Genomic DNA, 27,912 nt, shown 5'->3' with positions numbered 1-27,912 from the left:
GAAAAAAAAAAAAGATAATTGGGGGAAAACAAGGAAAAAAGATCTTGGAAGTTTCCCATTAACTTTTTGAAGTCCTCTCCTGTGTATGTGTACACATATATATAGATACATAATATAAACAGATACATAGAGAAAGAGAGAGATACATATACAACACTTAGCAATTCTGACCCCTCAAGTACCTACTAAAGTCCAAAAGCAGATTTTTCTTCACCCCATATATTCATCAGGGGTTTTCTAAGCCTAGTACAATGGACCAACCCAGAAGGCATCCAAACTGCTCACCCAGAGCCAGTCCAGGAGGTGAGGGAGTCTCCACGGAGACACCTGCAGTGAACTGGGCTCACCTGTTGATGCCCTCCAGGACTGACGTCATATTCTTATCAATCTGCAGCACAGTCATGTAGTCGACACAGGCCAGCGGATACTTCTCCAGCGCCTCGTAGGCAGCTGCTCGTCGTAGCAGGGGCTTAATGCCAAAGGGAACCAAGTCCAGTGCTCTAGAGTAGAGGGAGGCAGGGATGTGGCCTGGCTGCTGAACCACCACTGCTCTAGTCGGGGCCAACTGCAGCATGCAGTACACTGGAGGTTACTGCTGCCTGAGGTGCCACCACTAGAAATGTCAGCCCTGAGAACAGGGACTTTGTAACTTACACTGAAGCAGGAAGGCGGAAGGGGCCACAGAACCACTAATACATGAAAATGGTATGTGTATGCATCTATTTGCCTAGTCTCAATCCCCGCCAAACCGAGAGCAAATGCCTCCTGGTTTTCGCCATGTTACTATGTTTCCGCAAAGTTGTGGCCTGGTGGGACTAACAGGCTTTGGAGTCATAGGAAGTGGTGTTTGGATTCCACCTTTGCTATCAACAGTATGACCCCAGGCAAATCACATGACTGACCCCTTCAGCCTCCCAGCTCTCATATGGGCAGGATGGCAAACCTGGCCCAGAGAGGGGTTGTGAGCACTCCAGGAAGCAAACCCAGCACAGGGTCTGGGGCAGACCAAGCTAGCCCAGGCTCACTGAGCATGCTCACCTCTCTCCCTCCTCACCTGTCTATCAGCAGTATAAGCACCTGTGTTACAGGATGTCCACTCTGAAAACACATTTACGGTACGTGCACAAGCTTAGCAGTGATGGCAGAAAGCAATAATAAAATAGCTTGGGGAAGGAAGGAAGGAAACATAAATTGTGCTTAATGCCCTTGGACCAGTAGTAACCAGTTGCCAATGAGTCAATTACAACTCATGGTGACCCCACATGTGTCAGAGTAGAGCTGTGCTCCACAGGGTTTTCAATGGCTGACTTTTTGATAGGAGACAGCCAGGCTTTTCTTCTGAGGCAACTCTGGGTGGGCTGAAATCTTTAATCTTTTGGTTAGCAGCAAAGTGTGTTAAACCCTGTGCACCGCCCAGGGCTTCCCTGAAGGTGGGCATTGATAGAAAGCACTTTTTCCTTTCTTGGGAGATATTCCTGGTGGGGAGCTGCAGAATAAGCACTAGGCTGCTAATTGCAAAGTTGGCTGTTCAAACCCACCCACCAACTGCTCTTTGGAAACTCTATACAGGGTAGCTAAGAGTTGGGCCGAGTCAGACAGTATTTAACAACACTAACCCCTATCTCTTCCTATCTTGTCTCTCTTACACACAGACACAACAACTGGGCAAGCCAGGTGCAGAGGTGGTCTGGAACTCCACCTCATCCTAGGACCTCAATGCCAGAGATCTTCAGGCCTACCCTGAACTGCCCATCCGTCTCCTTTTTCAGTCGTAGGGGTGAGACTCTCCAAGAACACAGGTCAGAGGTCACAAGGACCCTCCCATTCTCAATGACTTGGGAAATGCCACATCCTAAAACCTGTCACTGATGTAACCAGTAGGACCAGTCCAGAAAACAAACAAGCCAGATAAAACCCAGTCCCCTCTTCCAAGACCCTCAAGCATCTTGAAAGTTAGTCTTGGCCACTTACGAAGTGCAATCTTTGATGCAGTCTGAGCAGTTCCCATTCTTCAAGTGGCACGCGGCTCGGTTGGAGTAGAGGACACTTTCTTCTTCAGGGTTTGCAGAACCTCCCTTTTTGGGGCCTGAAAGAGCGAGAAGATAATCAAGTTGGGAAATTAATGCCTGGGACATTGGTCTGCACATCACACCCCAAGCTGGTGAAAAGCAGCAGAGACAAGTGTGAACTGTCAGGTCTGTTGGTCTGATGGGCTGGCATGTCTGTCATTTTTACAGGAGAGTGAGGACATGGAGCTTTCCGCCATTCGCAAGGGAACCACGCATGTTCTCATTTACTCACCCATGAGGTAAAAGATAAATATGGAATAGCTGGCTGTCTTGAAGATATTCATGCTGGAACTACTTGCATGTGTGGGGGGCTTAATTCTATTACAAAAAGCCTGTACACTTAATAAGCAAAATAATAAAGGAAAATGATACAATAAATGCTGTACTAAATGGGCTGATCATTTAGTGTTGTGAAGATAGGAAACATAGAAAGTATTTTTCCAATCAAGGACTTTTGCCAGAGAAGCGGTATCAAGGTCTTACAGGATTATGAGCTTACTCAAGGGGAGCAGTTAGGCCACCAAGTAAGACAGAGAATTATTAGAGAGCAGAGCTCTGGTGGTACAAATGATTCAGTGCTCGGCTGTTAATGGAAAAGTTAGCAGTTCAAACCACTTGGTGGCACCTTGGGAGAAGGAGCTGACAATTTGCTCTGCAAAACAGGTGGCGTGACTTCACAAGGGGGAAGGAAAATCAAGCTAATCAATAGGAGACCAGTACCAATTCCATGAGGCTGAGGTCAGACATGCCTCCACTCTCCAACCTTCCTTACAGATTCTGACACCAACCACCCCTCCCACAGCTCGCTGTGCTGAGAAGCTGGATTCAGTAAATTGCTGCAGTGGTCACAGAGAACTCCTATACCATACTCAGGATTACAGAGATTATTAAAGAAGTGAACGGGTTACATTTCAGGATCAGAAGTGTTAAGAATACAGTTGTTAGGTATGAAGCGCCTCTTCTCACCCCTGTCCACAGGCACACCTTTCTTTGTCTCTCAGCCCCTTGGCCTGGCCTCTGTCCTGTTGAGGCCATGTTACAGAGCTCTCAGGACTGCTTGTAAACACCCTAAGGGCACTCCCCTGGCTCTGTATCTCGGGCCACATTGCTCAGCTCTAGCTCCCTAGTTTAAATGCTTGGAGGCACCCCACTCCACAAGTGGGATCCCTTTAGGAAAGGCACGTGATTTCACTTGCTCTGTGGGCCTGGCAGCCCGCCACTTTGTCTTGTGCTCTCGCTCTTAATTCTGGTGTCACCGTTTTCTGTCTCTGGACCAAGGAGGTTTACCAGGCAGGGATCTTACGGTCCAAAGGACACTCCAGGCTCTTCTTTCTAGTGAGATTCCACCTTTCTACTGCTAATGGCAAAACTGACCAATCCCCTCAATTTTACCATCACAATGAACCCTGTTATCAATTAATAACACAACTGAATCTGTTACCCAGACCCATTAGGAAAACTGTCCTTTAGTGGGAGTTACAAAGACTGCAGCTAGAAGAACTGTATTCAATAAATCATTGCAGCCCACCTTCTGTAGAGATGGTGGTGGTGAGGGTTGTGGGCCACTCAAAGATCTTGTATAAGGTTTCCAAGGCTGTCAATCTTTACGGGAGCTGAAAGCCTCACCTTTCGCCCATGGAGCAACTGGTAGAGTCCAACTGCTGACCTTCCGGTGAGCAGCCCAGCATGTAATCCACTACCCTACCAGTCCTCCTTTCTGTAAAGATCACACCCAAGAAACTCTAGGGGGCAGCTCTCCTGTAGCAGGTGGTGTCATTAGGGGTCGGGCAGCACTCAACACACCAGATGGCGGCTATGACCCTCAGGAGCTTCAAAAGTGCAGGGTTTATTGTGGCCTGTTATGGATTGAATTGTGTGGTTGTGAAGTGCCAGCGAGTCAGCTTCGACTCGTAGCAACTTTGTACAGGGTTTCCAAGGAGCAGCTGGTGGGTATGAACTGCCAACCTGTGGCTTGCAGTCCAGTGCTGATCCACAGAGCAGCACACCAAATGTCCATGGATTGAACTGGGTCCCCCCAAAATATGTGTTATAAATCCTACATCTTTATACCTGTGGATGTCATCCCATTTGGGAAAAGGGCTTTCTTTAATATTCTAATGAAGCCAGGGGGCAGTGTCTGTTGTTGCTGTTAAGTGCCACTGAACTGGTTCTGACCCACAGCAATCCTGTATAGGGTTTCTGAGGAGTGGCTGGTGAGCTTGAACCGCCAACTTTGCAGTTCAAACCGATTTTGAAGTCCAGGGCATTAACCCGCAGAGCCACAGCGTAGAGTATGTTTAAACCAATTACCTTTGAGCGATAAGAAGAGAAGATTAGGCACAAGAGAGGACTCCTAGTGTGGCATTGTAGAATTAGTACTAGACTGTGAACCACAAGGTGGGCAGTTCAAACCCATCAGTTGCTCCTCGGGAACCCTATACGTGCAACGCCCCGCCCTCTGCACGCGATCCGTTCAAAACTTTAGGGTCGCGAAGCGTGGTAGATCCCTGGGGCTTGGTGGTCCTTTGAGGTGCCAGTCATTATAGACGAAGCAATGGAGGGTGGCTATGAAACAGAACCAACTTGAGGGCACTTCACGACAACAGGCTCAGAGAATGAACCACATGAAGATCACCACAGACCGCCCACTACACCCAACACAGAGAGGAAGCCTTCCTAGAATGACTGTCTTGAATTCGGACCTCTAGTCTCATAAACTCAGAAAATAAATTTCTCCATGTTAAAGCAACCCACATGTATTTGTCACAGCAGCACTATATAACTAAGACACGGTTACAATTTTTTTTGAAAAATACATTTTTTAAGGTTACTCTTTCAGTTACTTCACACCCAATCAGAGCCACCCTGTATAGGGGTCCGAGAAGCAGCTGGTGACTTGGAACTGCCAACTTTGTAGTTCAAACCGACCTTGTGGTCCAGTGTTTACTCTACAGTGCCACACCAGAACTCCACAACCAAAAAAAGAAAACTAATTAAGTGTTGGTGAGGATATGGAGAAACTGGAACACTCATATGGACACACTGCTGGTGAGAATGTACGATGTGTATACAGCTGGTATGGAAAACTATGACAGTTCCTCAAACAGTTAACCTACGACCCAGCAATTCCACTCCCAGGGAGATGCCAAAGGGACTGAAAACGGGTGTTCACACAAAAACTTGTGCATGAAATGTTCACTGCGGCACTATTCACAATAGCCAAAATATATACACCAAATAGTCAAGCAATGAATGGATAAGCAAAATGTAAGTCTATCCATAGCATGAAAGATGATTCTGCAATGAGGTACTGGTACGCACTGCAACTTGGACGAATGCTGAAAACATTATGCTAAGTAAAAGAAGCCAACAAAAGACCACATACTGTGTAAGTCTATTTATATGAAACAGTGTTGGCACAATGGCAGCAGGAGTGGGCTCATGAGTAATGATGACTGGGAGGCTGGTGCAGTGTTACTTTCATTCTGTGCATAAGGTCCCCAAGTCGGAACCTACTTGAAGGTACACAGCAACAACAAATTTACACTAAATGTCTAGAACAGACACATTAGTAGAGAAAGAAAGATTAGTGGTTGCCTGGGGAGGGGAGGATGGAGAGTAACTGATTATGGGATAGGGAGTTTCCCTTTAGAGTGAGATAACAGTCTGGAACTAGACAAAGGTGCTGGCCACACAACAGTGTGAATGTGCTTAAGGCCACTGAATTGAACACCTTCAAATGGTTACAATGGCAAATGTTAATGTGCTGTTTACAATAAAGAAATTTCTTTTGAGATCACAGAAGGTAACACAGGTTCACTTTTGGAAAGTTTGGAAAATAAGAGAACAGAAAAACTGGCCATAATGACATCACTCTCTGTGTGTAGCTGAATAGGTTTCATTTCAGTCTTACATGTACTGGAAACTGAAACCATAAGCCAGGCATTTTTTTTCAACTGGCTTTTAGTTCTATTGTGGACATAACTGGATGAGCCTAAAATGCATCTCTTATACCAACTACACAGCAGAACTCAAAGTGTGGCTGCCTGTGAGCCACCACACTTCACAGTCCCACAAGGACATTACCATATAGCTACCAAATGCTCCCTGTCTCCTCTCTCAGGGAGGCAGGCCTGCCTTTCTCTCCATCTGTCTTTCCAGGTTCCTTTGAAATTCAGTTCCTGCCACTAGAGTTAGCACACATTATATGTGGAAACATTCCACTTTCCCACAAACTTTGTGAAGCTCACTCGTATTTGCTTCCAACTCTTTATCATTTTGATCCGGGCTGAAGGCCCATTATCCTGTGCTTGTCCCGGTCTCTCCTGGGCTCCAGAAATAAGCACAATATCCTGAATTTGGTATGTGCCATTCTAATGCAGTCAGTACACCTTTATCACATGTGTATTCACCGGTAAGACACAGTGCCACTTTATAGCTTTAAGAATATTTCCTAAGTGGCATCAAGTTGCCTGTCTTTCTGCTACTTGCCTTTTTCAGGAAGGATCATGCTACCGTGTTGATACATGATACCCTTCATTCATTCCCAACAACAAACATAACAAATACATCAATAGCTTATTTTTTCTTATTTTCCCAGGCCCTGGACACATGGAGTGACCACAAGTGGGAATCTTACTTGGTAACTGTTTTTTTGTGTGTGCCTTTTCTTGTTCATTTGAGTGAGACGCCAAATTACTGAGATAAATACAAGTACTCAAAACCAGTAGTCCACCTTAAGCCAACAGAGAAGCGTTGCTAAGAAGCAGCACGGGGGTGGTGGAAAGGGCATCACAACCTAAAATCCAGCCTGTAAGCACACATAGGTTACTCAACCTCTCCCAGCAAAGTCTGTGAAATGGCAATAGGTTCATATATTAGGGTTCTTTGTGTTACAATGCTCTCTGCTCTCCTTTCAAAATTAGCAAAACCAGAGGAATCAGGGACTTGCCCACAAATTACCAGGAAAAGCAGTAACAGGAGCAGAATCAAACTCTCACCCCCTGCAAACCTAAATAGCCAGCCAGCTTTTGTAGGGACCCTAAACAAACCCATGTAAAAGTACAAGCTTCCCTAATGGAAGTCAGCCTCTACAGCTGGGGTGAGAGAAAAGAAAAATGCAGAAACATCAAGACCTCCCTCAGATTCTTCAGTGACCGTACACTGAGGATGGCATGAGGAGTGGGCCTGGAGGAGTGTTCTAAAAAGAAAGACAAAAGGAGAGAGGGAGGGAGAGGGAAAGAAGTGGCTTGAAACTGCCAAAGTTCAACCAGACAGCCTGGAATTTGGGGAGAAATCTAGCACAGTGATTAAGATGTTGGACTGGGACATCGGAGAGATCCATATTCAATCCCTGACTCTCACATGTGGCCAGTGTGGAACCCCAGGCAGGTAATTTAACTCTCTGGACTCCTTATTTGTAAAGTGTGTTACGAATGTAAAGGATGTTGTTATACACCCAATATATAGCAAGGTATTCTATTCAACAAATATTAATGTAATTAAAGAAAGAATACTTGGAGTAAAGAAAGGAATTAGTATGAGCCATACTAATCTCAAGGATCAGAAGGCGAGGTCCAGATCACTTAGGATGGAGGACAACAGGGTAGTTTAAAAAAAAAAGGAGGCGGAAAGCGAGCGCCAAGGAAGTTTCTCGTAGGATGCTACAGTCAAGGATGGTGGGAGGGCCTGCCGGCACAGTCAAGACACACAAAAAAGGAAACCCTAAGAGAAAAGGGATACAGCGAGGTCTGGTGGTCTGGCGGCAGAGAAGGAGGCAAGCCTGGGGGAGAAATGGGGGACGGGCCGAGATCCGCTGGGGTCGTACCTCGCGCCTGCAGTACCCGCAGCGCGCGGCTGTAGAGCGCGGCGGCTTCGGTATACTGGCCGTTGCGGAAGCTCTGGTTGCCGGCGGCGCGAAGCCCCTCTACAGAGTCTGGGGATTTGGGGGCCATCCCGGTAAGGGCCGGCAAGCAGGGAATGGAGGGTGCGGCGAGTTTATTTCACCCGAGGTGATGGATCCGCTTCCGGGTGGAAACACCAGCAGCGGACTTGGATCCGCCAATTTAACTAGCTGGGAGTGGGCGGGGTGGGGCGGAGCCTGCGCGGACAGGCAACGCGCAGCGCCCCGCCCTCTGCACGTGATCCGTTCGAAACTTTAGGGTCGCGAAGCGCGGTAGATCCCTGGGGCTTGGTGCTCCTTTGAGGTGCCTGTCATTATAAACGAAGCAACGGAGGAAGCAGGATTTCTCCCTGAATGGAGCCTACATTCTAGTGTTGTTGTTAAGTGATATCAAGTTGGCTTTGATCCATAGCAACCCTGTATAGGGAGGGTATCTGAGGAGTGGCTGGTGGGTTTGAAGCGCCGACCTTGCGGTTCAAACTGACCTTACGGTCCAGAGCTGGTCCTGCCACACCAAGATTCCTACAATCTGACAATTAACTAAGCAACCAGTGAAGCTGATAATCTCATAATATAATTAGCGCTATAGTATAGGACAGAGTGGAGTTCTGGTGTGGCGCTGTGGATTAATGCGCTAGACTGAAAAGTCGGTTTGAATTGCAAGGTCGGCGGTTCAAGCTCACCAGCCGTCCCTTGGACCCTATCCAGGGTCGTTGCGGATGGGAACCGATTCGACGGCACTTATCATCAACAACATAGGACAGAGTAGATAGAACGGCTCAATAAGGTTCTTAAGGTTGAATCTTGAAGGACTGCAGCATCTTTCTCTCGTGGAGCAGCTGGTGAGTTCGAACCTTTCAGCAGTTGAGGGCTTAACCACGGCACCACCAGGACTCCTGGATTACTGTTATAGAGAAAACGAAACAGGGTAATAACCGCATGATGGCTGTTTTTAGACAAGGGGACAAATAATGGTTTCTCAATAGCCTTATACACATGTGGATGTTGGGCAGTGAATAAGGAAAATCTTAGAAGCATCTACTGATTTGAATTATGGTGTTGGTGAAGAATATTGAAAATATAATGGACTGCCAGAAAAAGAAACAAAATTCTCTTGGGAGAAGTACAGCCACGAATGCTCCTTAGAAGTGAGAAAGGATGGTGAGACTTCTCATGTACTTTGGCCCTGTTTTCAGAGGGACCAGTTCCTAGAAAAGACATCATGCTTGGATAAGTGGAAGGTTAGTGGAAAAGAGGAAGACCCCTAAGGAGATGGATTGAAAAGCAACAATGGACTCAAATATAACCACAATTGGTGAGGATAAGGCGGGACCAGACAGTGTTTCATTCTCTTGTGTATAATAAACTGACTCAACAGCACTTAGCAACAAGAGGATGAAAAGTGAGTTGAAATCTAGAAAGATCTCAGGTAAAAACTGCTGCAAAGGCCCCAAGGCACCTAGTACAGTTGTTAGGTGTCATAGACTGATAATGATAAAAGAATATACTGATAGATTGATGAAGACTTTTTTGTTGTTGTTTGAAATGGTTTAACATCAACCATCTCTTTTTGGTACAGTGAATCCTTCATCTTCTTTACTTGTAACTGTTTTTATTGTGAATTGAGTGAAGTTTTACAGAGCAGATCATTGGTTTTACATTGAACAAATCCTATACTTTGCTTCATTACATGTTTGCAGTCCCCTCCATATACCAACAATTAACAGCATTTAGCTCTATTCACTTAACACTAACACTCCTCCCTGTGTCTCCTGCTGTCTTCATCTTTCTTGTTTGTTTGGTCAGTTATATAATTCGCAGTTTCAAAGCAACAGTGACGCTCGTTCTTTCCACCTTCAAGACAAATCCTTGATTGGATCTAGTCTCTATCTTGAGGTGCAAAGTTGGAATATGCTTCCATAATTATCCTCTTGTTTGAACATTGGGGCTTCTCATACTTCACCCTGGGCTATAGCTCTCCTGGGCCTGAGGCTTTTAAATCTTTGCAAGGATTGGGGAAAAAAAGCCTTTTATCTTTCTCTTCAGTGGCTGGCAGCCTGGCACTCATATATTTTTGTTGTAGAGGGGTTGGATGAGGATCTTACAATATAATTTTTAGCCAGGCATAAAAGGCCACAGAAGGTGGGTTCAGCTAATCTCTAGCCACATCTAATTTCAAGGTGTCCTGCTTAATACTTCCATTCTTTTTTACAAGACTTGTTGCTACCTGTGTATACTATCTTCCTCCAGGGGGAAATTGTTTTCAAATGCTTCTAGTGACTCCAAGGGAAAAAGACTATGCGATCTGCTCCTGTAAAGATCCCAAAAGCCACAGGTCCTTTGTAGTGGTGGTGGTGTGCCATGGAGTCGGTTCTGACTCATAGCGATCCTGTATAGGTTCCTATTCATAGTCAAGTCCAACTCATAGGCTCATGTGACCCAATAGGACAGAACAGAACTGCCACACAGAGTGTCCAAGACTATAAATCTTTACGAAAGCAGACAACCACATTTTTGGAAACGGACTACCACATTTTTCTACCTCGGAGGCTGGTGTGACCTTTCTGCTAGCAATCAATCACTTTAACCTGGGTGCCACAAGGGTTCTTTCTATAAAGATCCGAGACTAGAAAAACAGTATGGAGCAGACCTACTCTGTCACATGAGTTGAAATCAATGACAATCTTGACTCAGCATATAATCTGTCATTCTGACATCATCGCAGAAAAGCCTCACGCAAATGCTCTGTACCTCCTCTGCTCCAATTACTTTCTGGGTTTATCCCTCATTTGGCACTCATTACTCCGAGATTGTCAGTTTGGAGATTTTCTCATAGATGGGAGGTTTTTAGGTCTTCATTGTTGTCTTTCAAATATCTAATTTAGTACCCAGCAAGCACATTTGTAAAGGTTTGTTGACAGAAGACCTCATCTCTGTCTTCAGGAATTTATAGTTAGAATTACTTGTGTAAATTCCCAATCTCACCACATTATAAGCTTTCTGAGGGTCGGGTGGCTGTTTCATCTGAATCCCCTCAGGCCAACTCAAGTCCCACCCAAGAAGAAAGAATGAAACCTCAGTATGGAAACCAAGATGAGGCACGCAGTGTCAGCATGCCACCATCTTTGCTTCCAGAAGAAGAATTTTGCTCAAGCCCTGATGAATCACGATTGCTCTAAACCAATCTCACGAATCTCTTTCTTTTGTCAGTGATTGGTCCAGTGTGGGCATGTGATCCTGATTTGGCCAATGATAAAAGAGAATGTCTGTTGGGTGTTTATGAGAAAGTTTTATTCCCTCTGAAGAAAGGGAGGTATAGAGTAGAATAACCATTTTTTTTTTTTTTTTGCTCTCTCGACTCAAGGGCACTTAACAACAACAACAACTTTGGGTAGTGTTTGGTTCAGGACATCATACTGGGAGGTGTGTGGTGAGCATTTTGCAACTGTGCGACAATAAGCACAAATATGAAAAGCCAACCTGCTGAGTTGCCTGGGCAGGGCAAGAAGACGTTAACATTGTTGATCCAGAAATCAACCTGGAACTATTGACTTCAGGAGCTGTTATTAATAAACAACAACTATCATGGTGTCTAAGGAGCTCTGGTAGCATAGTGGTTACGAATCGGGCTGTGAACCGCAAGGTCAGCAGTTTGAAACTACTAGCTGCTCTACGGGAGAAAGATGAGGCTTTCTGCTCCCATAAAGATTTACAGCCTCGGAAACGCTGTACAGGGTCGCTATGAGTCGGAACTGACTCGACGGCACTTAACAACAACAACATCATGGTGCCTTGAGCCATTATTTAGATGTTGTCTGTTTCAGCTGAGTATACCCTAAAGGACATGCCAGATCTGTGTCAAATTGTAGTTTCCAAAAATGGCCACAATAATATTTCCCGCCCCACGTGCACTTCCAGAACCTTACAATTTCCTCAGCAAGAGTTGGAATTTATGTCTCCTCTCATTGAAAATGGGTGGGCCTTTGTGGCCCCCTCAACAGTGGAAGTGACATTATACAATTTACAAAACCAGACCGTTGAAATGCACTACGACTTCTGAAGATTTCATATAAATGAAATGATAATATTTGGTCTTTTTTAAAAAAAAAAAAAACTTTTTATTGTGAATTGAATGAAGGTTTACAGAGCAGATCATGAATTCTACATTCAGCAAATCATATACCGTGCTTTATTACAATGATTGCAAACCCTTCCATGTACCAACAGTTAACATTATTTATCTCTGTTTAACTATTGCATTCCTTCTTGTGTCTCCCACTACCTTTGTTTTAAGGAGCTCTGGTAGTGTAATGGTTACGAATCGGGCTGTGAACCTCAGGGTCAGCAGTTCGAAACTACCAGCTCTTCCGCGGGAGAAAGATGAGGCTTTCTGCTCCCATAAAGATCTACAGCCGTGGAAACCCTGTACAGGGTCACTATGAGTTGGAACCTACTCCAGGGCACATAACAACAACCTACCTCTTGTATATTACCTGACCTGTCACCCATGTTAACATGTGTCTGCCTTCTAATTCATGCAATAATGCTCCCCCCACCCATAAACATCATAGATGGTTTCTTTTATTAAGAAAATATTTTCTTGGCTTTTTGCAACGTTGGTCTCATTGACTAATTTCAATCAGCAAAATGTCCTCCAAGTTCATTCATGTTGTGAGGTATTTCCCGGATCCATCATTATTCTTCAGAGTTGCATATAGTATTCCACTGTGTGTATGTGCCAAAGTTTGTTTAACCATTCTTCTGTGGGTGGGCATTTAGGCCGTATCTGTCTTTTTTGATGCATCTTTTGCAAACAGCATATGAAGGATCCTGTTTTCTTACCCATTCTGCTCTCTGCCTCTTGTCTGGTGCATTTAATTCATTTACAGTCAGTATAATCATTGATAGGTATGAATTGATTGCTGTCATTTTGCTGTGTATTTTTTTGTGATGTTGCTAGTTTCTTCCACACAATTTTCTGTGCTGTGTTCATTTTGTTTGTGGGTTTACTTTTAATTTTCTTCAGTTCTGTAGTGGTGGTGTTGTTAAGTGCCGTCGAGTCTGTTCTGACCCATAGAGACCCTGTACAGGGTTTCCGAGGCTGTAAATCTTTACAGGAGCAGAAAGCCTCATCTTTCTCCCCCAGAACAGCTGGTAGTTTAATGCTTACTAAATTGTTTTGGTTTTCCTTTTTATAAAAATTTTTTTTGATGTGCAGGTGTATTAATTTTCATTCAAGTTACTATGTAACTTATTAATTTTTCTCTATTTAAAATAGTCTGTTTTATCTTGAAATGTACTTCTTATCCATTTGGAAATTCTGTATCTCTCTATTCTCTTTTTGCTTTAACTAATATTTCTGGTTCCCTATTCTCAGTCTTCTAGGTTTGTTTTTCTTTGGTGGTAGTGGTACTGATGTGCTGTGTTTTACTTTAAATACTTCTGTATCTTGGAGTCCTGGTGTGGTGCTGTGGGATAAAGCACTAGACCACAAGGTCAGTTTGAACCACAAGGTTGGCAGTTCAATATCACCAGCTGGCTGCTCCTTGGAAACGCTATACAGGGTCACTGTGAGTTGAAACCAACTATATGGGACTTAACAACAACAACAATATCTGGATTGAGTTCTGGGTGGTGGTGTTGTGATGGTTAATCCCAGGTTGTTATATAATCTGCTGTTGTTGGTTCTTAGCCCAATGAACACCCTTTTGCATTTTTTATAAGGTTGGTCTGGTCTCATTACAAATTCTTTTAATTTCTGTTTTTCAGAAAATGTCCTAATTTCCCTGTCATGTTTGAGGGACAGTTTTGCTGGGTTTATGGTAATTGGTTGGCAATTTTTTTTCTTTCAGATTTTGTATATGTCATCTGCTACCGACCACTACAACGGAGGGGGTGAGACCCCACGGGTGTCTTTGTTGGTGGGAAATAATTCGGCGAATGAATTCACGGAGACTCTCTTTCCATCCAAAGATGTCTCTCTTTATTGCTCTAAGACCACAGTTTTTATATCGTTTTATTACTTACATAAATGTTTAATCAATGCTAGTTTCAGAAAATCAGTAATTATTGTCTTTACGACAATAGTCAGGGGATGTGCGTAATCACAGTTTCTTTGAAATACATCAGAAACTTTTAGTTCTATAGTCAAACATCTACATTTAATGATTCTTCTACCATATTCTGTTAAGACTACTTATGCTTCACTAGCTACAATAATTGCTTTATTGTGAGGGAAAGGAAAGGACGTAAGTGTGATCACAACATTCTTTTTATTATCTGATTTCAATATATACCATCATAATGTTTCAAGTTAATCATATGTTCCTATGTGATCTTTTCTTATATCCTGTTTTTCTAACTCCTAGTGTTCTAACTATTATCTTCAGTATTGTGTGTGAATGTTAAGTTAACAATTTATTTCAAACAGGTGAATGCATTGTGGCCAAAATGCTCTGTCAAACATCACCTAAATGTGAATTCTACACAGCTAATTGTAACCTCTATTCTTCTGCCAACTTCTCCAGAGCACGACTTTATTAAAACAGGGGTTGGGTATGATTATTAAAACAACATCATTTAGGGGTCTGCTATGGAAGCACAAGAAAAACACACATATATATATTAAAGCAAGAAATGTAAAGGCTGACTATAAATCTAGCTGGAACAACTCCGAGGGGCTTGCTCCCTTTGAAGCCAATGCCTTCAATCCGGTGACCTTTGTCACGCAGATTCCTTCGGAGTGGGTGTGACAGTCATCCTATTGCTTTCTTGCCTGCATGGTTTCTGCTGAGAAATCAGAGCTTAGTCTTATTGGTTCTCCTCTGTAGGTCACTTTTCGTTTTTTCCTGTGCTGTGTCTTGTGTTTGGTTTCCGAAAGTTTGATTATGTCTTGGTGATTTTCTTTTGGGAGACTATTTGAGGTTCGTCCAGCTTCTTGTATGCTTATCTTCTTGTGTTTCATGATGTTAGGGAAATTTTCTCCCCACAACTCTTCAACAGTTTTCTTGTACTTTTGTTTCTTCCTGCATAGAATTTCAATCACTTGTAAGTTGTTCATAACTCTTAGTCTTTCTTTGTTTTTGTTGTTTTCTTCTGATTGTTCTTCTAGCATACTAATATAGAGAGATTTATCTTCAAGCTCACGAATTTGGGCTTCCATTGCTTCAAATCTACTCCTTTGCCCTTTCAATGTATTATTCATTTCTGAAATCTTAGTATCAATTTTCTGTATTTCTAATTTCAAGGTTTGTAGGGTTTTAAAATTTGCATTTGTCTGTTTGTTCTTGTAGTGTTTTCCTGAATTCTATTTTTTTTGTGTGTGTTCTCCTTGCTTTCTTTGATCTTTCTGTCAATCTTTATAAGGCACCTAAATATCACTGTTTTGAATTATTTTTCAGTTAGTTTCTTCCTCAGAAACAATTTCTGGCTCTGCATCTTGGTCATTTGTTTGAGTCATTCTCTTTTGTTTTTTCATGTGAGCTAAAGTTGTCTGTTGTCTCTGAGGCATTGTGGGGTTGTTGTATTTGTATTTAATTAATGCTTGTGTATTGATGTGTCCTTAGGCTTTCACCACTGTCTCCTGTGGGTGTAGTTAGAGAATGGAAGCATTTACACTATTCTCATTCGCTGTCCATGCACCTCAGTTTAAGGTGGGTTTGACTGGTGTTGGTTTCTATCCGGTGGCATAGGAGCTGGTATTAGTTCTTGGCCAGTGGGTGGAGCTGCAGAGGGTTTGGTTGTGGCTGGGCTTTATGGGCAATGTTGTATGGGGGAGGGGGAGAACCCCTCCTCCCAAGAAAAGAAAACAGAAAAAATAAACAAAAGACCAATAATGAAAAAAGAAAGAAAAATAAGAAGCAACCAGAAAAAAAGAAAATAGCTTTAGAGGCAAAAGAGGGACAGGAAAATGGAGCTATAGAAGTGAAAAATAAGAGAAGAAATAAAAGGAAGAAATTTTAACAACACTTAGAAAAGCCAGATAGAGGAAAGATGACAAGAAAGAGTAAATAGTAGTAAACAAAGATCAAAAGGGGGAAATTAAGAGGGGAAATGGGAAACAGAAGAACAAAAGGAAAAACAAAAGCAGAGATAAAGGATAAAATTCAATGGAATAGAAAGTGAAGAAGGAGGAGAAAGAATAAACAAACAAAAACAATGAAACAACAAAAGGAAAAATCAAAACTTATAAACAATAATAAAACAGTGCAGCTGTTAGATCTGGAGCTGGAAACCCTTTGGGGCTCCTGCAAGCCATAGATCTTACAAGGTGGGTATGGGAGGGATGTGACAGCGGAGTTTCTATTGGCCTCAGTATTATCTATGTTCAGGGCATTCAATCTGGAATTAGTTCACAGAGGCCCTTGATGGAACTGGGTTCAGGTTCTGTTAGACCCATAGGGCAGCTGGGGGCAGGGTGACTGGTTAAATGCTGGTCTGGTGAGTCTGTGGGTTCGGTAGTTGTAGAGCTGATCCCATCCCACCTGACCAGGCACCAAATTGGTAAAGTCAGCCCTCACCTCATACTGGCATGGCTCTGAAATTCTGGACAGCTAGTTGGGTCTGTGCTGGGGTTGGATGAGGGTGGGAGCTGGCTATACCTCTAGTCACCAAAGGAGCATGGGGGAAAAGAAGGACTCCTGTGTGTGAATCTGCTCTTCTAGGCCTCCTTCTGTTGCCAAAGGTGATCACGAGATGGATGTGCCACATCTGGTATGCTGTTCACAAGTCAATCTCCCTCTTTCCTCCCAGCAAGCACTCAGTCCACTTCACTAATCTTTTCTCTGAAGTTCAGGCTTCCAGAATTTTCATCTGTATCTTTTTCTTTTTTTTTTTTTTTTTTTTTTTGGTGGGTAGGGCAGCAAGGGGACCTCCACTGGTGACAGGGAAGACCCCAGGGTGGGGGGGATGCCTGGGACCTCCCTCTGGCCTTTTGTATTTTTATTTTTGTTCGTCTGCTGCTGTTCACATTCTGGCAGGTAAGGGGAAGCTCCCTCCCTCCCTTTCCCTCCAGGCACAGGGGGGAGAGGGGAAAGGGACCAGGGAGTGTGCACCCCTCCCTGCCCAGGGGCTGTGTATTATTGTTAGTGAATAAACAGAGAGACACTAATGGCCTGTGTCCAGTTCAGTCACCCACACCTGGGGTCAGAGCAGCGGGCTGAGGGCATGCAGGGTATGAGTGGCCAGGCTCCGCAGCCCATGGGTGGGGCTCTGAGGGGACAGCAGTAATAGCAGACGGCAAGGCCCCACCTGCAGAGCCACTAGCCGCCACCCCAGCAGGCTCTGGGCACGTGCGCCTGTTGGGCCTTGTTCTCTGCCTTCTCCTGTGACCCTGGCTCTGGTGGGAAGTGTGTGGAGGTGACAGGGTGTAGAAGGAGCGGAGGAGGTGTCACCATTGCTCTGTGGAAAGTTATCTGTCCCCAGAGGGCTCCACGGTCAGCAGTCACCGTCTCAGTTCCAGGTGGAGAAGCAGCAGCCTGAGGATGTCTGCATGCAGGGGGAAGGCAGGGGGAAAGGCAGGGGGAAAGGCTGGGGGCTCCGTGGCACACAGGCCCAAAGCGACTCCAGTAGAGACTGCCACCAACGGCTCCAGGAGCTGACTGAGTGGTGGTCGCAGCCCACAGAGCAGACATAGCTCCAGGCCTGGCAGCAGCGTCAGGGTCAGGAGCCTGGGCAGGACCGTAGGGCTCCTGTGCGGAAGGTACATCGGGTAGTCTCTAGCGGTGTGCGGTGGCAAAGATTCCAGCAGCCAGGGGAGCAGCACGGCCTCGGGCATCCTTAGTCGCCACCAGCCCTCAGTGGCCACCATCACATGGCCCGACACCACCAGGCTGACAAAGCCCATGCTGGTGGCCTCAGCGAAGCTGGACAGAGCTTCCTGTGGGAGGGACCCCTCCAGAGGAACCACACAGTCTACACACTCGGTGAGGTCCCCAATGAGCTCAGAGTCCCCCAGGAAGCTGTCAGTGAGGTGCTAACTGGCCCTCAATTCCTCCTTTAGTCTTTCTATGGTGCGGATATTGGTCAGTTCTTCAAGTCCTACTAGAAGACTCATGGCCCCAAACACCGTCTGGAGTAGTCTTTCCAATCTCAGCTCCGAGCTGCCCTCCTCAGATGACGTAGCGATGAGGGTGATGAGTTATGGGGTTTATTGGGGAAATTAACAGGTTATAATCCATGGTGCACTATGAGTCGGTTCCGACTCGATGGCACCTGACAACAACAACAACAACAACAACAAAAATCCAGTTATAACAGGTTATAATCCATGTTGTGCATCTGCCATCTTGCAAAAGTCCATCAATATTTGGTCCTTTGTGACTGACTTCTTGTATGCTTCATGTTTCAAAGTTCATCCATGTTGTAGCATGTATCAGTATTTCATTCTTTCTCATTGCTAAATAATATTCCATTGTATATCCATTTTGTTTATCCATTCATCCATTGATGGACATTTGGGTTGTTGGCATTTTTTTTGACAGAATGTGACTTTTACACTTTATTAAGATTTTTCCCTCATAGTTAACCATCTCATCAAGACCAATGTAATCAGCTCTATTGGGAAAACTACAGCTGTAACAGATGTAGTCATTTTAATAGGGCAATATAAATAGATACTATTCAATAATATTTAAAAATATTTCAGTTCAAATACTTCCCAGTTAATTAATTTGTAAACTGTGGATAATAGTTCTTATTTCATAAGCTTGTTTCGAGGATTAAGTCAAGGTTCAGGACAGTGCCTGGCACATTATATGCATATGTTGTTGTTGTTAAGTGCCATCTAGTAGGTTCCGACCCATAGCGACCCTGAACAGGGTTTCCGAGGCTGTAAATCTTTACGGGAGCAGAAAGCCTCATCTTTCTCCCATGGAGCAGCTGGTAGTTTTGAACTGCTGACCTTGTGGTTTGCAGTCCAATTCGTAACCACTACGCTACCAGAGCTCCTTATGTGCATATAGTCTCAGGAAAGATTTTCTCACTGAGCATCAGAAGAATGGCTCCACTATCCCCTGGTGCTTTTCTGCACCTGGAGTGCCAAACCTGTGTGGCCCTGGAGGGTATTGTTCAAGTGCTAAGTTTTGTAGATGGTATACCTTTGGAAAAAACAGGAAACCTGTGAGAGTTTTTCTGGGGATGTTTTCTTCTCTAACTTTTACCATTGGCAAATTGAAAAGACTCTTATCATTTTCCTAATACTGATGGTGGTAACAACTATTTCTGAATTGTAATATCTGGAACTGGAACTCTGAGGAGAGGGGAAGGTCTGTCTCTCTTGCCCAGATACATATCACTGGTTATTTAGTTTGGTGGGCAGGTTCTGGAATCAGACAGACCTGGGCTCGTAACTCCAGACTTCAAGTTTTAGCTGACTTTGAAGCAAGATACTTTATTTCTCAGTCTTGTACAATGGAGGTGTGGTGCTTAAGGGTAAACACTACATTCATTGCAAGGTCGGTTTGAATGCAAGGTCAGCAGTTCAAACTCACTAGCTGCTTCTCGGAAACCCTGTACAGGGTTGCTATGAGTCAGAACCAACTCCATGGCACTAACAGTAGTATTTACAGCATCGTTAGGAGGATTACATTACTTAATTTTAGTACAACGCAGAGAATACCATAAGCACTGTTTGTCAAATACGAGCAAGCTTTAAAAAGTTCATGGAAATTTTCCATTTTTATTCCATTTTCTCCAAATTTTTTTTGTCTTAAGTGTTTTATTGTGAATTATGTGGTAGTTTACAGGGGAGAACATTAGTTTTACATTCATTCTGTCATATATTGTCTCATTGCCATGGTTACAATCCCCTTCATGCATCATCAACCAACCAAAGGGTATACCCTGCAATTCTGCCCCTCACACCTCCCAGGTCTTCAGCACACAGTCCCTCTTCCTCTCTGAATCTAAAGTCCCCAGCTGCTCCATTGCTCCATGTCATCCTCTCTGCCTCCATCTCAGGCATCAGTGCTTCTCTGGGTAGGGTCCCGCTCTCCACTCTTCTCCCTTGATGGTCCTAGGGACCTCTGCTCCTAGATTGGAAAGTTAATCACTCCCCTCCTTGCTATAAAATGTCTACCTTTACATTTCCAACCCTCACAATCAGTCCTGATAACAATTATTCACTATTGTATCACAAGAGACCTGTCTGCATTTCATTTCATCAGCCCCGCCTAGACAGATTGGATACTACTCAGTGGAGATTCTACCTCATTCCAGGCCTTCTGGATCTACGTTCCCTGTTGAAAGCTTGTAAGCCAGTCACTTCTTGCCTTTGTAGCGCCCCCTCCCCCCCATTTTGGGCAGCCAATGTCCAAGTTGCTCATCCCTGTCTACTCTGTGTGTGGAGGGGGTGGGAATGATTCTTGCTGTAAGGATTTGTTCCCCTCTTTTGAGCTACTGCTTCCATAGGTGTAGGTCACGTTCATCAAATTGTATCAGAATACTTTTTTTTGAAGATCCCCTCATAGTTATAACCAATTGCTATCAATTAATTGTGGCTTATGGCTGAAAACGTCATAGGGTTTTCAATGGCTGATTTTGGAAGCAGATTGCCAGGCCTTTCTTCCGAGAGGCACCGCTGGTGAATTCCAACCACCATTGAACATTTTAGTTAGCAGCCTAGTGCTTTAACTATTTGTATTAACTACCCAGGGCTCCCCCAGAATATTTATAAAAGTAGGTAAAAACAAGGATAATCACAGGCGTGATGTGATGATTAAATAAAATCTACAAAGCAAGCAAAAGACCAGAATCAGAACAGGACTAGATTCCCAATCAGGGGCCGAGTGCCTAGGGCGAACGGCGCAGCTACTAGACAATGACAACGTCAACGACAGTCTCAACCGTGGCTGCAGCTCTAAGAAGGGGCCTCAGCAGGGCTGTTGAGTGTTCGCGCCCTGCCGGGCCACGTGACTTAAAACCCGTACCACGTGATCCAGGTCCTCTTTTCCCCCGCCCTCTGACCGCTGCGCTCCGCTCGCGCGCGCACTCCGCTTCCGGTAGGGGCGGAAAGCGGAAGTGTGGGAGGGTCTGTGGGGCGGGCTTGGGGAGGTCCCGGGGGAGGATGGAGCAGTGAGCGGTCCGGGCCGCTGCCGGCAGCGCCATGGAGACGGTACAGCTGAGGAACCCGCCGCGCCGGTAAGGGGTCCCTCTTTTAGAGGAATGGCACCCGCGGGGGGCAGGAGAAAGGCGGGAGCTGGCTGCGGAGAGAGATCTGTGTGGGAGCCCCCGGAGAGCAGGGACCTGCGGGGCGGGGCGGGGGACCTGTCTGCTGGGGGCACTTACGGAGTGGGGGTTCTCTGGAAAGTGGGGTTCGGCTGAGCGGAGCATCCATTGAGGAGGATAAATGTGAAGATAAGTTAAGAGGAACACTTGCTGAGGACGAGGGTCTCCTGGGGGAAGGCTATTCAAGACGACTTGCTGGGTGGGGACTGGTGGGTGCTGAAGCAGGGTAAGAACTCATGAGGGTTCTGTCTAAGAAGTTGTTAGTCTTCTTTACAAAGGAGTACTGGATGGACGGTGTTAGGAATCCCAGGAAATCCCACCTGAACAGCTCCACTGGGTTGAATCTATTGAGGGGGAAAGCTTTGCCCCTAAGGCTGAAGGCGTGGGAAGACAGGTGTGAGGGTCTAGCTGGGAAGAGTTCCTGCAGGATGGCATTTAGGAGGATGCTTTTGGTGGTGTCCCGGCAGCGTTCATTCTTGATGTCCAGAGTGCTTTCCTCTCATCCTCCGTATCCCTTCAAAACCCAGTTTGGGGAGGTAGGTCAGGAAATATGGGGCTATTGTCAAGATGGGCAAACAGACCTAGAAGAGTTGAGACAGGGCCCTATTTGTTTCCTTCTTTGCTCTCAGTCTGGGTCACTGGGCTCAGCTAGGCTGTCCCCTTTTCTGTCCTCTGCTCTAGTTGTCTTTAGGGTCAAGATCAGGGAGGTGACTGATCTCAGAGAGTTTCAACTCAGGGGTTTGGTTGCACTTGTATCATTGTTTTGTTCTGTGGTCACCGGGTTGTTTTGTCACTCTGTGGCACTAAGAAAAGTCGGCAGTGGAAACTGAGAGTCACAGTTCTCTGAGGGGCAGTGTACGTCTCTTCTATTTCACACAGCTCTCTGACTTCCTGCAGCCGAAAGATCACTAAAGGAGGAAGTGTTCCGTGTGTGGGAGTGCAGGGGCAGTTAGGAGATGAAGGGAAGGGACTGGGGTTGTTGGAAGGGAGGTTTCAGAATTCACTCTAGTGCCGTTGTTGAGACTATAATAATAATGCTGATCACACATCTGAGTCCTGGTGTGGTACTGTGGGTTAATGCCCTGAATTTCAAGGTTGGCGGTTCAAACTCCCTAGTCACTCCTTGGAAACCCTATATAGGGTCGCCATGAGTCGGAACTGACTTGATGGCACTTCACAATAACAGCACAACACAGGAGTGGATAGGTGTTCAAAGTGCTTTCTTCGTTGAACCATATGAAATTGCTGATTTTTGACGTGTTGACCTATAAAAATAGTTTCATATGGTTCATGTTTTATTAACTCATTTAATCCTCACAACAGTCCTTTGAAGGGATTTATCTCTAAATCCTTATTTTCTAGATGATAAAGCTGAGGTATAGAAACGTTAGTGACTTGCCAGAGATCCGCAGCCAGTAAGTCTAGTCCAAAGTCCATTTTCTTCCTGCCTCACTCCAGTACTTTGGAAGTACCATAGCGCCATAGAGACTTAATGAGCAATGCTCAGTGATGGTGTTTCTTTCTGTAACATGTATGTGGTTTCTCCTTGAGAGCAGGGCCTTGGTTTAATTGAAAAGAGGATTAGGAATCTGGGTTTTGTTTCTGCTTTTGTTTTGTGTAATCTTGGGCTAAGGAATAAGCTCTTTTCTTGCTTTCTGATATGCTCATTCTGTGCTGTTTGGATTTTTTTTTTTAATTGCAGTTGCTAGAGAAGAGCTTTCAAGACTGAGTTCTTGAAGACTAGTGCTTTCTTGGTCATCATAACGAGTAGGCTGGCACAGTTTAAGTTTTTTAAAGAACTCCTTCAATTTATTTTACATCTTTGTTGTAACCCATATCAAATTCTGTGTAGAAAGAGGGATAAAAATAAAATGAAATCAGTTGCTACCAAGTCGACTTTGACTCAAGGGACCTGGGTGTTGGTGTTGTAAAGTGCCATTAAGTCGGTTCTGACTCGCAGTGGTCCTGTTTCCAAGGAATTGCTATCCTTTAGGTTCAAACTGACTGTGCGGTCCAGTGCTGTATCCTAGAGCACCACACTAGGACTCTAAGGAACCTGGATTATTGGTGTGTTAAGTGTCGTTGAGTTGGTTCTGACTTATAGCAACACGGTATATGGTTTCTTAGGAGCAGGTGATAAGCTTGAAACACCAACCTTGTGATTCAAACTGACTTTGCAGTCCAGTGCATTAACCCTCAGTGTCACACCAGGACTCCAAGGAACTTGGGTAGGTCTGCATAAATAAAATAAACTTTACAGAAACATGTTGTCAAAGGTCTTGTCATCAGGAAAGACTAATATTTAGAAAAAGTCATCCTGTTTCATAGAGCGACAGCAAAAAATGAGGACCCTCAATGAATTGGATTGATTCCAGAGCCACAACAATAGATTCAAATGTATCAAGAAGATGGCGCAGGACTAGGTAGGTTGCCTGTGTTACAGAGAAGGTCGCCCTCAGTGGGAGGAGACCTGATGGCAACTAACAACAACACAAGTTCTAAATTGGGAGAAAAAAGTGTGCGAGAAAACGGTGTTGGGAAAGAGTCAGGTATTTTTTCAGGGATCCAGGTAGTATGCGATACCAGCCAGGGTTAGCAGCTCCAAGGCAGGAAATAGTCCCTGTGTTCATGAGTTTGACATTTGTGTGTGACTAAGTGAATAATGCTGGATTAATGTTGGTGTCTTGCATAGGAATGGACAGGTGTCACATATGAGTTGCTGTTAATGATGATGTGGTGGAAGGTGTAGAGTGCATTCCTGGGATGCTGGCCATTTACATGGTTATCTGACTTTGTGGAGGAGAGTCCATTATTAGTATTAGGTCCATGGAGGCTTGTTGGCCAGGCCCGTTCATTTATGAGCAAGCGGTGAAACAACATAGGATCTGGGGAGTCCCAGCTGAGAAAGCTGCAGCCTCAAAGTTGGCCTGTTTTCTCAGTAATACTTGTTCCATAAAGACTCAGGGTATAAACTATCATTAACAGGCACTTATCCAAAGAGTTTCCATAAGCATCTTACTCTTAGGTGAAATATTACTTTGTTTGAAAATTGTTGATAGAAGTTATGATTGCCATCGTTGCATTCATTAGTCCAATTAGCAAATATTTACTCACCACTATCAGATCTAAAGGTCCCTTAAGTTCAGGTTATTTTAAATAACCCAGGGCCAAGCACAAACAAACAAAAAACCACTAAGATTTTAAAAAAGGACTATGTGAGCAGTCATGTAAAGTTTGTCAGAGGATTATCAGAAGCATGCAGCTGCTTTTCTCAAGGCAGTGGCAGTTTCCTTTGTTGGGCTGTGGTCTCTGTAGTTGAAATCATGAGTTTTGCTTTTTGTATTCCACAGGAGTCAACTCTTCAAAGGAATACATTTGATCTTCCTTTATGTAAACTATTTATGAAACTTTAATTATACTTGAGAAATGAGGTATTGTCTATTGTTTTTACAGTATAAGTCAGGGCTTCACAGCAAAACAAAACGAAAACCAAACTCCAACACCCTGATTTATGAGATGTGTATTCTAACTTCTGAATTCATAGAAATTTCAGTTTTGAAGGTTAAGAGGAGTTTCACTTCAGCCCTTTATATTCTGAAGCTGGGAGTTTTTATGATGTCATTGGTATTTAATTTTCAGGACGTTTTGTTGTGCTAATTTTCAAGTTAGGCAGCTATTTTACTCAAACTAGTTTTCAGTTTTGCTAGTGCATAGTTCTTGACGTTTATGATTCTGTAGTTGGCCTTTGGCGATCAGTGTTTACTAGTTGATCTGCTCAGGTGTTTTGGTCTTCTCTTCAGGTTTGTCATTGTCTTTAGGAGAGTACGCATGTAGTGTGTGTACATACATATATTGTCGTCTGTTTTTTCAATCCAAGTCTTTTCTTTTAAGAATTGGTATTGTCTAACTAGTTTAAACTTTTTTTTTTTACAAAGGAATCTCCAGTGTGACTACTTCCATGTTTCACCATTTCCTGAGCTGACTTTTTTTGTTGTTCTTTATAGTTTCAGGAAGCCATTGTGTAGAAGATACACACACACACATACATACACACAGAGACTTATTCCTTAGCAAACTCCCTTAATCCCAATTATAAAAAAGATAGAAAGCTAAATGTAGTTCTTTTTGGCCTTCGTTTCCAAAGTTAAAAAATAATATATATTGGTGATTTATAACGTCCCCTGTTTATGATTTCTAGCCTGTGTTATGGGCAGCCACACACCTTTGATTTTGGGGACTAGTTAGTGGTACATGGCTGCTCATGGGAGAAGCTTTGAGTGACTCTTTGAAAGTCCCAGTTGCCTACTTAACTTTCTCACTTTTGATCATGTCTGAAGGTGTATGTTCCACTTCTTGTTTCTGTGCCACCCATAAATCTACACCCTCTCCCTTTTTCTGAAAATAATAGAAATTTATTTTCTCAAAGTTCTGGAGGCCAGAAGTTCATTACCTTTTTCACTGTGCCAAAATCAAGGTGTTGCAGAGCACACTCTTCCTGGAGGCTTTAGCAGAGAATCTGTTTCTTGCCTCTCCAGCTTCTAGTAACTGCTAGAATTCCTCTACTTGTGGTTGCATCCCCCTCCAATCTCTGCCTCCTTGGTCCCTTGGCCACCTCTTCTTTTCTTTGTAGTACGTGTACCAAATCTCTCGGTATCACTTTCATCCTTTTTGAATTTATTTATAATCTCCATGCTTTGATAAAATTCCCAACATTTTGTTAATGGAGAATAAGGGTATCCCGTATCTTCCTGGGTCTCCAGTCCAAGTCTGTGTTTCGATTTATAATTAGCTTTATATAAACTCCCCCGCGACTCCTTGGAAACCCTACATAGGGTCGCTATGAGTTGGAATCAACTTGACGGCACTTAACAAAAACAGCCAACATCTTTTTGGAGGAGAGAGCTATGCTACTTTAATTCACAGGATCTCCAGTTTGAAAGGACACGAAAGATGATCGGGAATGCTTGAATCTATTCTTTAGCATTTCAGGTGCATGGTGAGCCATTTTCTGTTCAAAATCTTCTACAATGGGAAGCTAAGGCCCTTTTAAGGCAGTCTGAACTATTTTAGGACAACTTTTTCTTGTTAGAAGATTCTTACACGAGTTGTACCTTTTGGCAGCTCTCCATCTTCTAGTTCTGATTTTGCTCATCAGGATGGGGCAGAACATGTGTAATCTTTCCAGAGACTGGCGGTCTGTGCCCTTAAACGTCCCTTAGCTTGCCTTTGTTGTTGTCTGCTGGTAAAGACTTTATAGGGGAATTCCTAGGATGCTAATTGTTAAAATATTAATAAAAATGTATTTCACATTTCAGTTGCTAGCAAGTAAAATGCATTTATATGTGTATTTGTCCTTTCACAGGCAGCTGAAAAAGTTGGATGAAGATAGTTTAACCAAGCAACCAGAAGAAGTATTTGATGTCTTAGAAAAACTCGGAGAAGGGTGAGTATGTAGAAAATACAGGGAGGTCAGTTGGTTCCAGCCTTATTCCTGCCCCAACACCTGAAGAATCTGAACCCTTTTCGTGGTAGGTTTCTTACATAAGAAGAAGGAAAGCGAGTTTTGCATATCATCACTTCCCTGGATAGGTGGGAGCTCAATTTATAGCTTGAAATCACCTCTCCCCTGTTACTATGATGCCTGGTCTTTTTAACACCCCAGCTGTCTGTTGTTGCCTGTCTTACAGAATCTATGGTTTGGAAGATTTTTATCTTTTCATTAGATTATATTAGTTTTATTATAATTCATTTTTCTGTATTTATTAGACACTTATATCTGCTGCTCATAGCTTCTGGTTGATATGCAGTTATGCTCAGTTTGAAAAAAAATGGGATTCTGTATTTCAGTTAGAGCAGCTTTGTGAAATATAGTAAGGTCAAAGACTGTTAGCATCATTATAGCTTCTTATGGGGTTCAAAAGGAGCCCTGATGGCATAGTGGGTTATGAGATAGGCTACTAACCAAGCAGTTCAAATCTGTCTGTTGCTCTGTGGGAGAAAGATGAGGCTTTCTGCTTCCGTAAAGATATACAGCCTCAGAAACCCTATACAGGGTTGTTATGAACTGGAACCAACTCGGTGGCACACAACTACCATTACCATCATGGGATCCAAAATGCATGTTGGGGACCAGTGGACTTTGGAAACACAGATGAGTGAATGAGTTTATAGAATATTGATATTTAGTAATAGGCAGTGGGCATCATTGACTTCCATGATATAATAATAAAGGTTGTATCATCCACCTATTGTACTTTTACATAGCCTTTCCTTTTAATTCTTGTGCATTTATCTTTATTCTGTAACAATCAGGACATTAAAAGATTAGGGACACCCTTTCTTAAGGTTCTTTTGGCTGTTATTTGTTGTTCTGTTTTGAATACACAATAACTTATAAGGTTCTAAATTTAAAAAGTATAAAAATACATACAGTAAAAAATCTGCTCCCTTCCCCTAAGCAAATCCCCTTCCAAGACTAAGACTCAGTGGTAATACACGCTCTGATTGGTGACCATGCTCGTTACCGATAAGGGGAAGTGAGGGAAAAACAGCAATGAAGCTGCAAGCTAAGCCCTACAATGTTCAGTAGACTCCTGTGAACCCGGGTGGAGACCTGGTCGGCCAGCAGTGTGACAAGACCTGGGGACTCCTGGGCCCAGAGTCAGTGACATAGCCACAAAAGATTAGAGTGAAGAGTGAAGCGTCCAGCTGATAGGA

At 43.8% G+C, this 27,912-nt stretch overlaps 2 protein-coding genes and 1 pseudogene across 2 annotated transcripts in view; 1 reads left to right on the top strand and 2 right to left on the bottom strand.

Annotated features, from left to right (window-relative positions):
• Positions 1–8,042, bottom strand: part of TOMM34 (translocase of outer mitochondrial membrane 34) — a 17,371-nt gene extending 9,329 nt beyond the window's left edge. Inside the window, exons 1-3 of the mRNA XM_006839260.1 lie at positions 7,897–8,042; positions 1,972–2,071; positions 348–500 (exon numbers count right to left, since the gene is read on the bottom strand). Of these exons, the coding sequence (XP_006839323.1) occupies positions 348–500; positions 1,972–2,071; positions 7,897–8,023 (380 nt within the window). The 5' untranslated portion in view covers positions 8,024–8,042. The remainder of the gene's footprint in view (positions 1–347; positions 501–1,971; positions 2,072–7,896) is intronic.
• A 9,379-nt stretch (positions 8,043–17,421) lies between these two features.
• Positions 17,422–21,075, bottom strand: LOC102816298 (annotated as a pseudogene).
• Positions 21,005–27,912, top strand: part of STK4 (serine/threonine kinase 4) — a 107,567-nt gene continuing 100,659 nt past the window's right edge. The window contains exons 1-2 of the mRNA XM_006839259.1: positions 21,005–21,108; positions 26,558–26,638. Of these exons, the coding sequence (XP_006839322.1) occupies positions 21,074–21,108; positions 26,558–26,638 (116 nt within the window). The 5' untranslated portion in view covers positions 21,005–21,073. The remainder of the gene's footprint in view (positions 21,109–26,557; positions 26,639–27,912) is intronic.

Source organism: Chrysochloris asiatica, unplaced genomic scaffold (assembly GCF_000296735.1).
Source record: "Chrysochloris asiatica unplaced genomic scaffold, ChrAsi1.0 scaffold00023, whole genome shotgun sequence".
Taxonomy (NCBI): domain Eukaryota; kingdom Metazoa; phylum Chordata; class Mammalia; order Afrosoricida; family Chrysochloridae; genus Chrysochloris; species Chrysochloris asiatica.
This window is presented reverse-complemented; position numbering and strand designations above follow the sequence as displayed.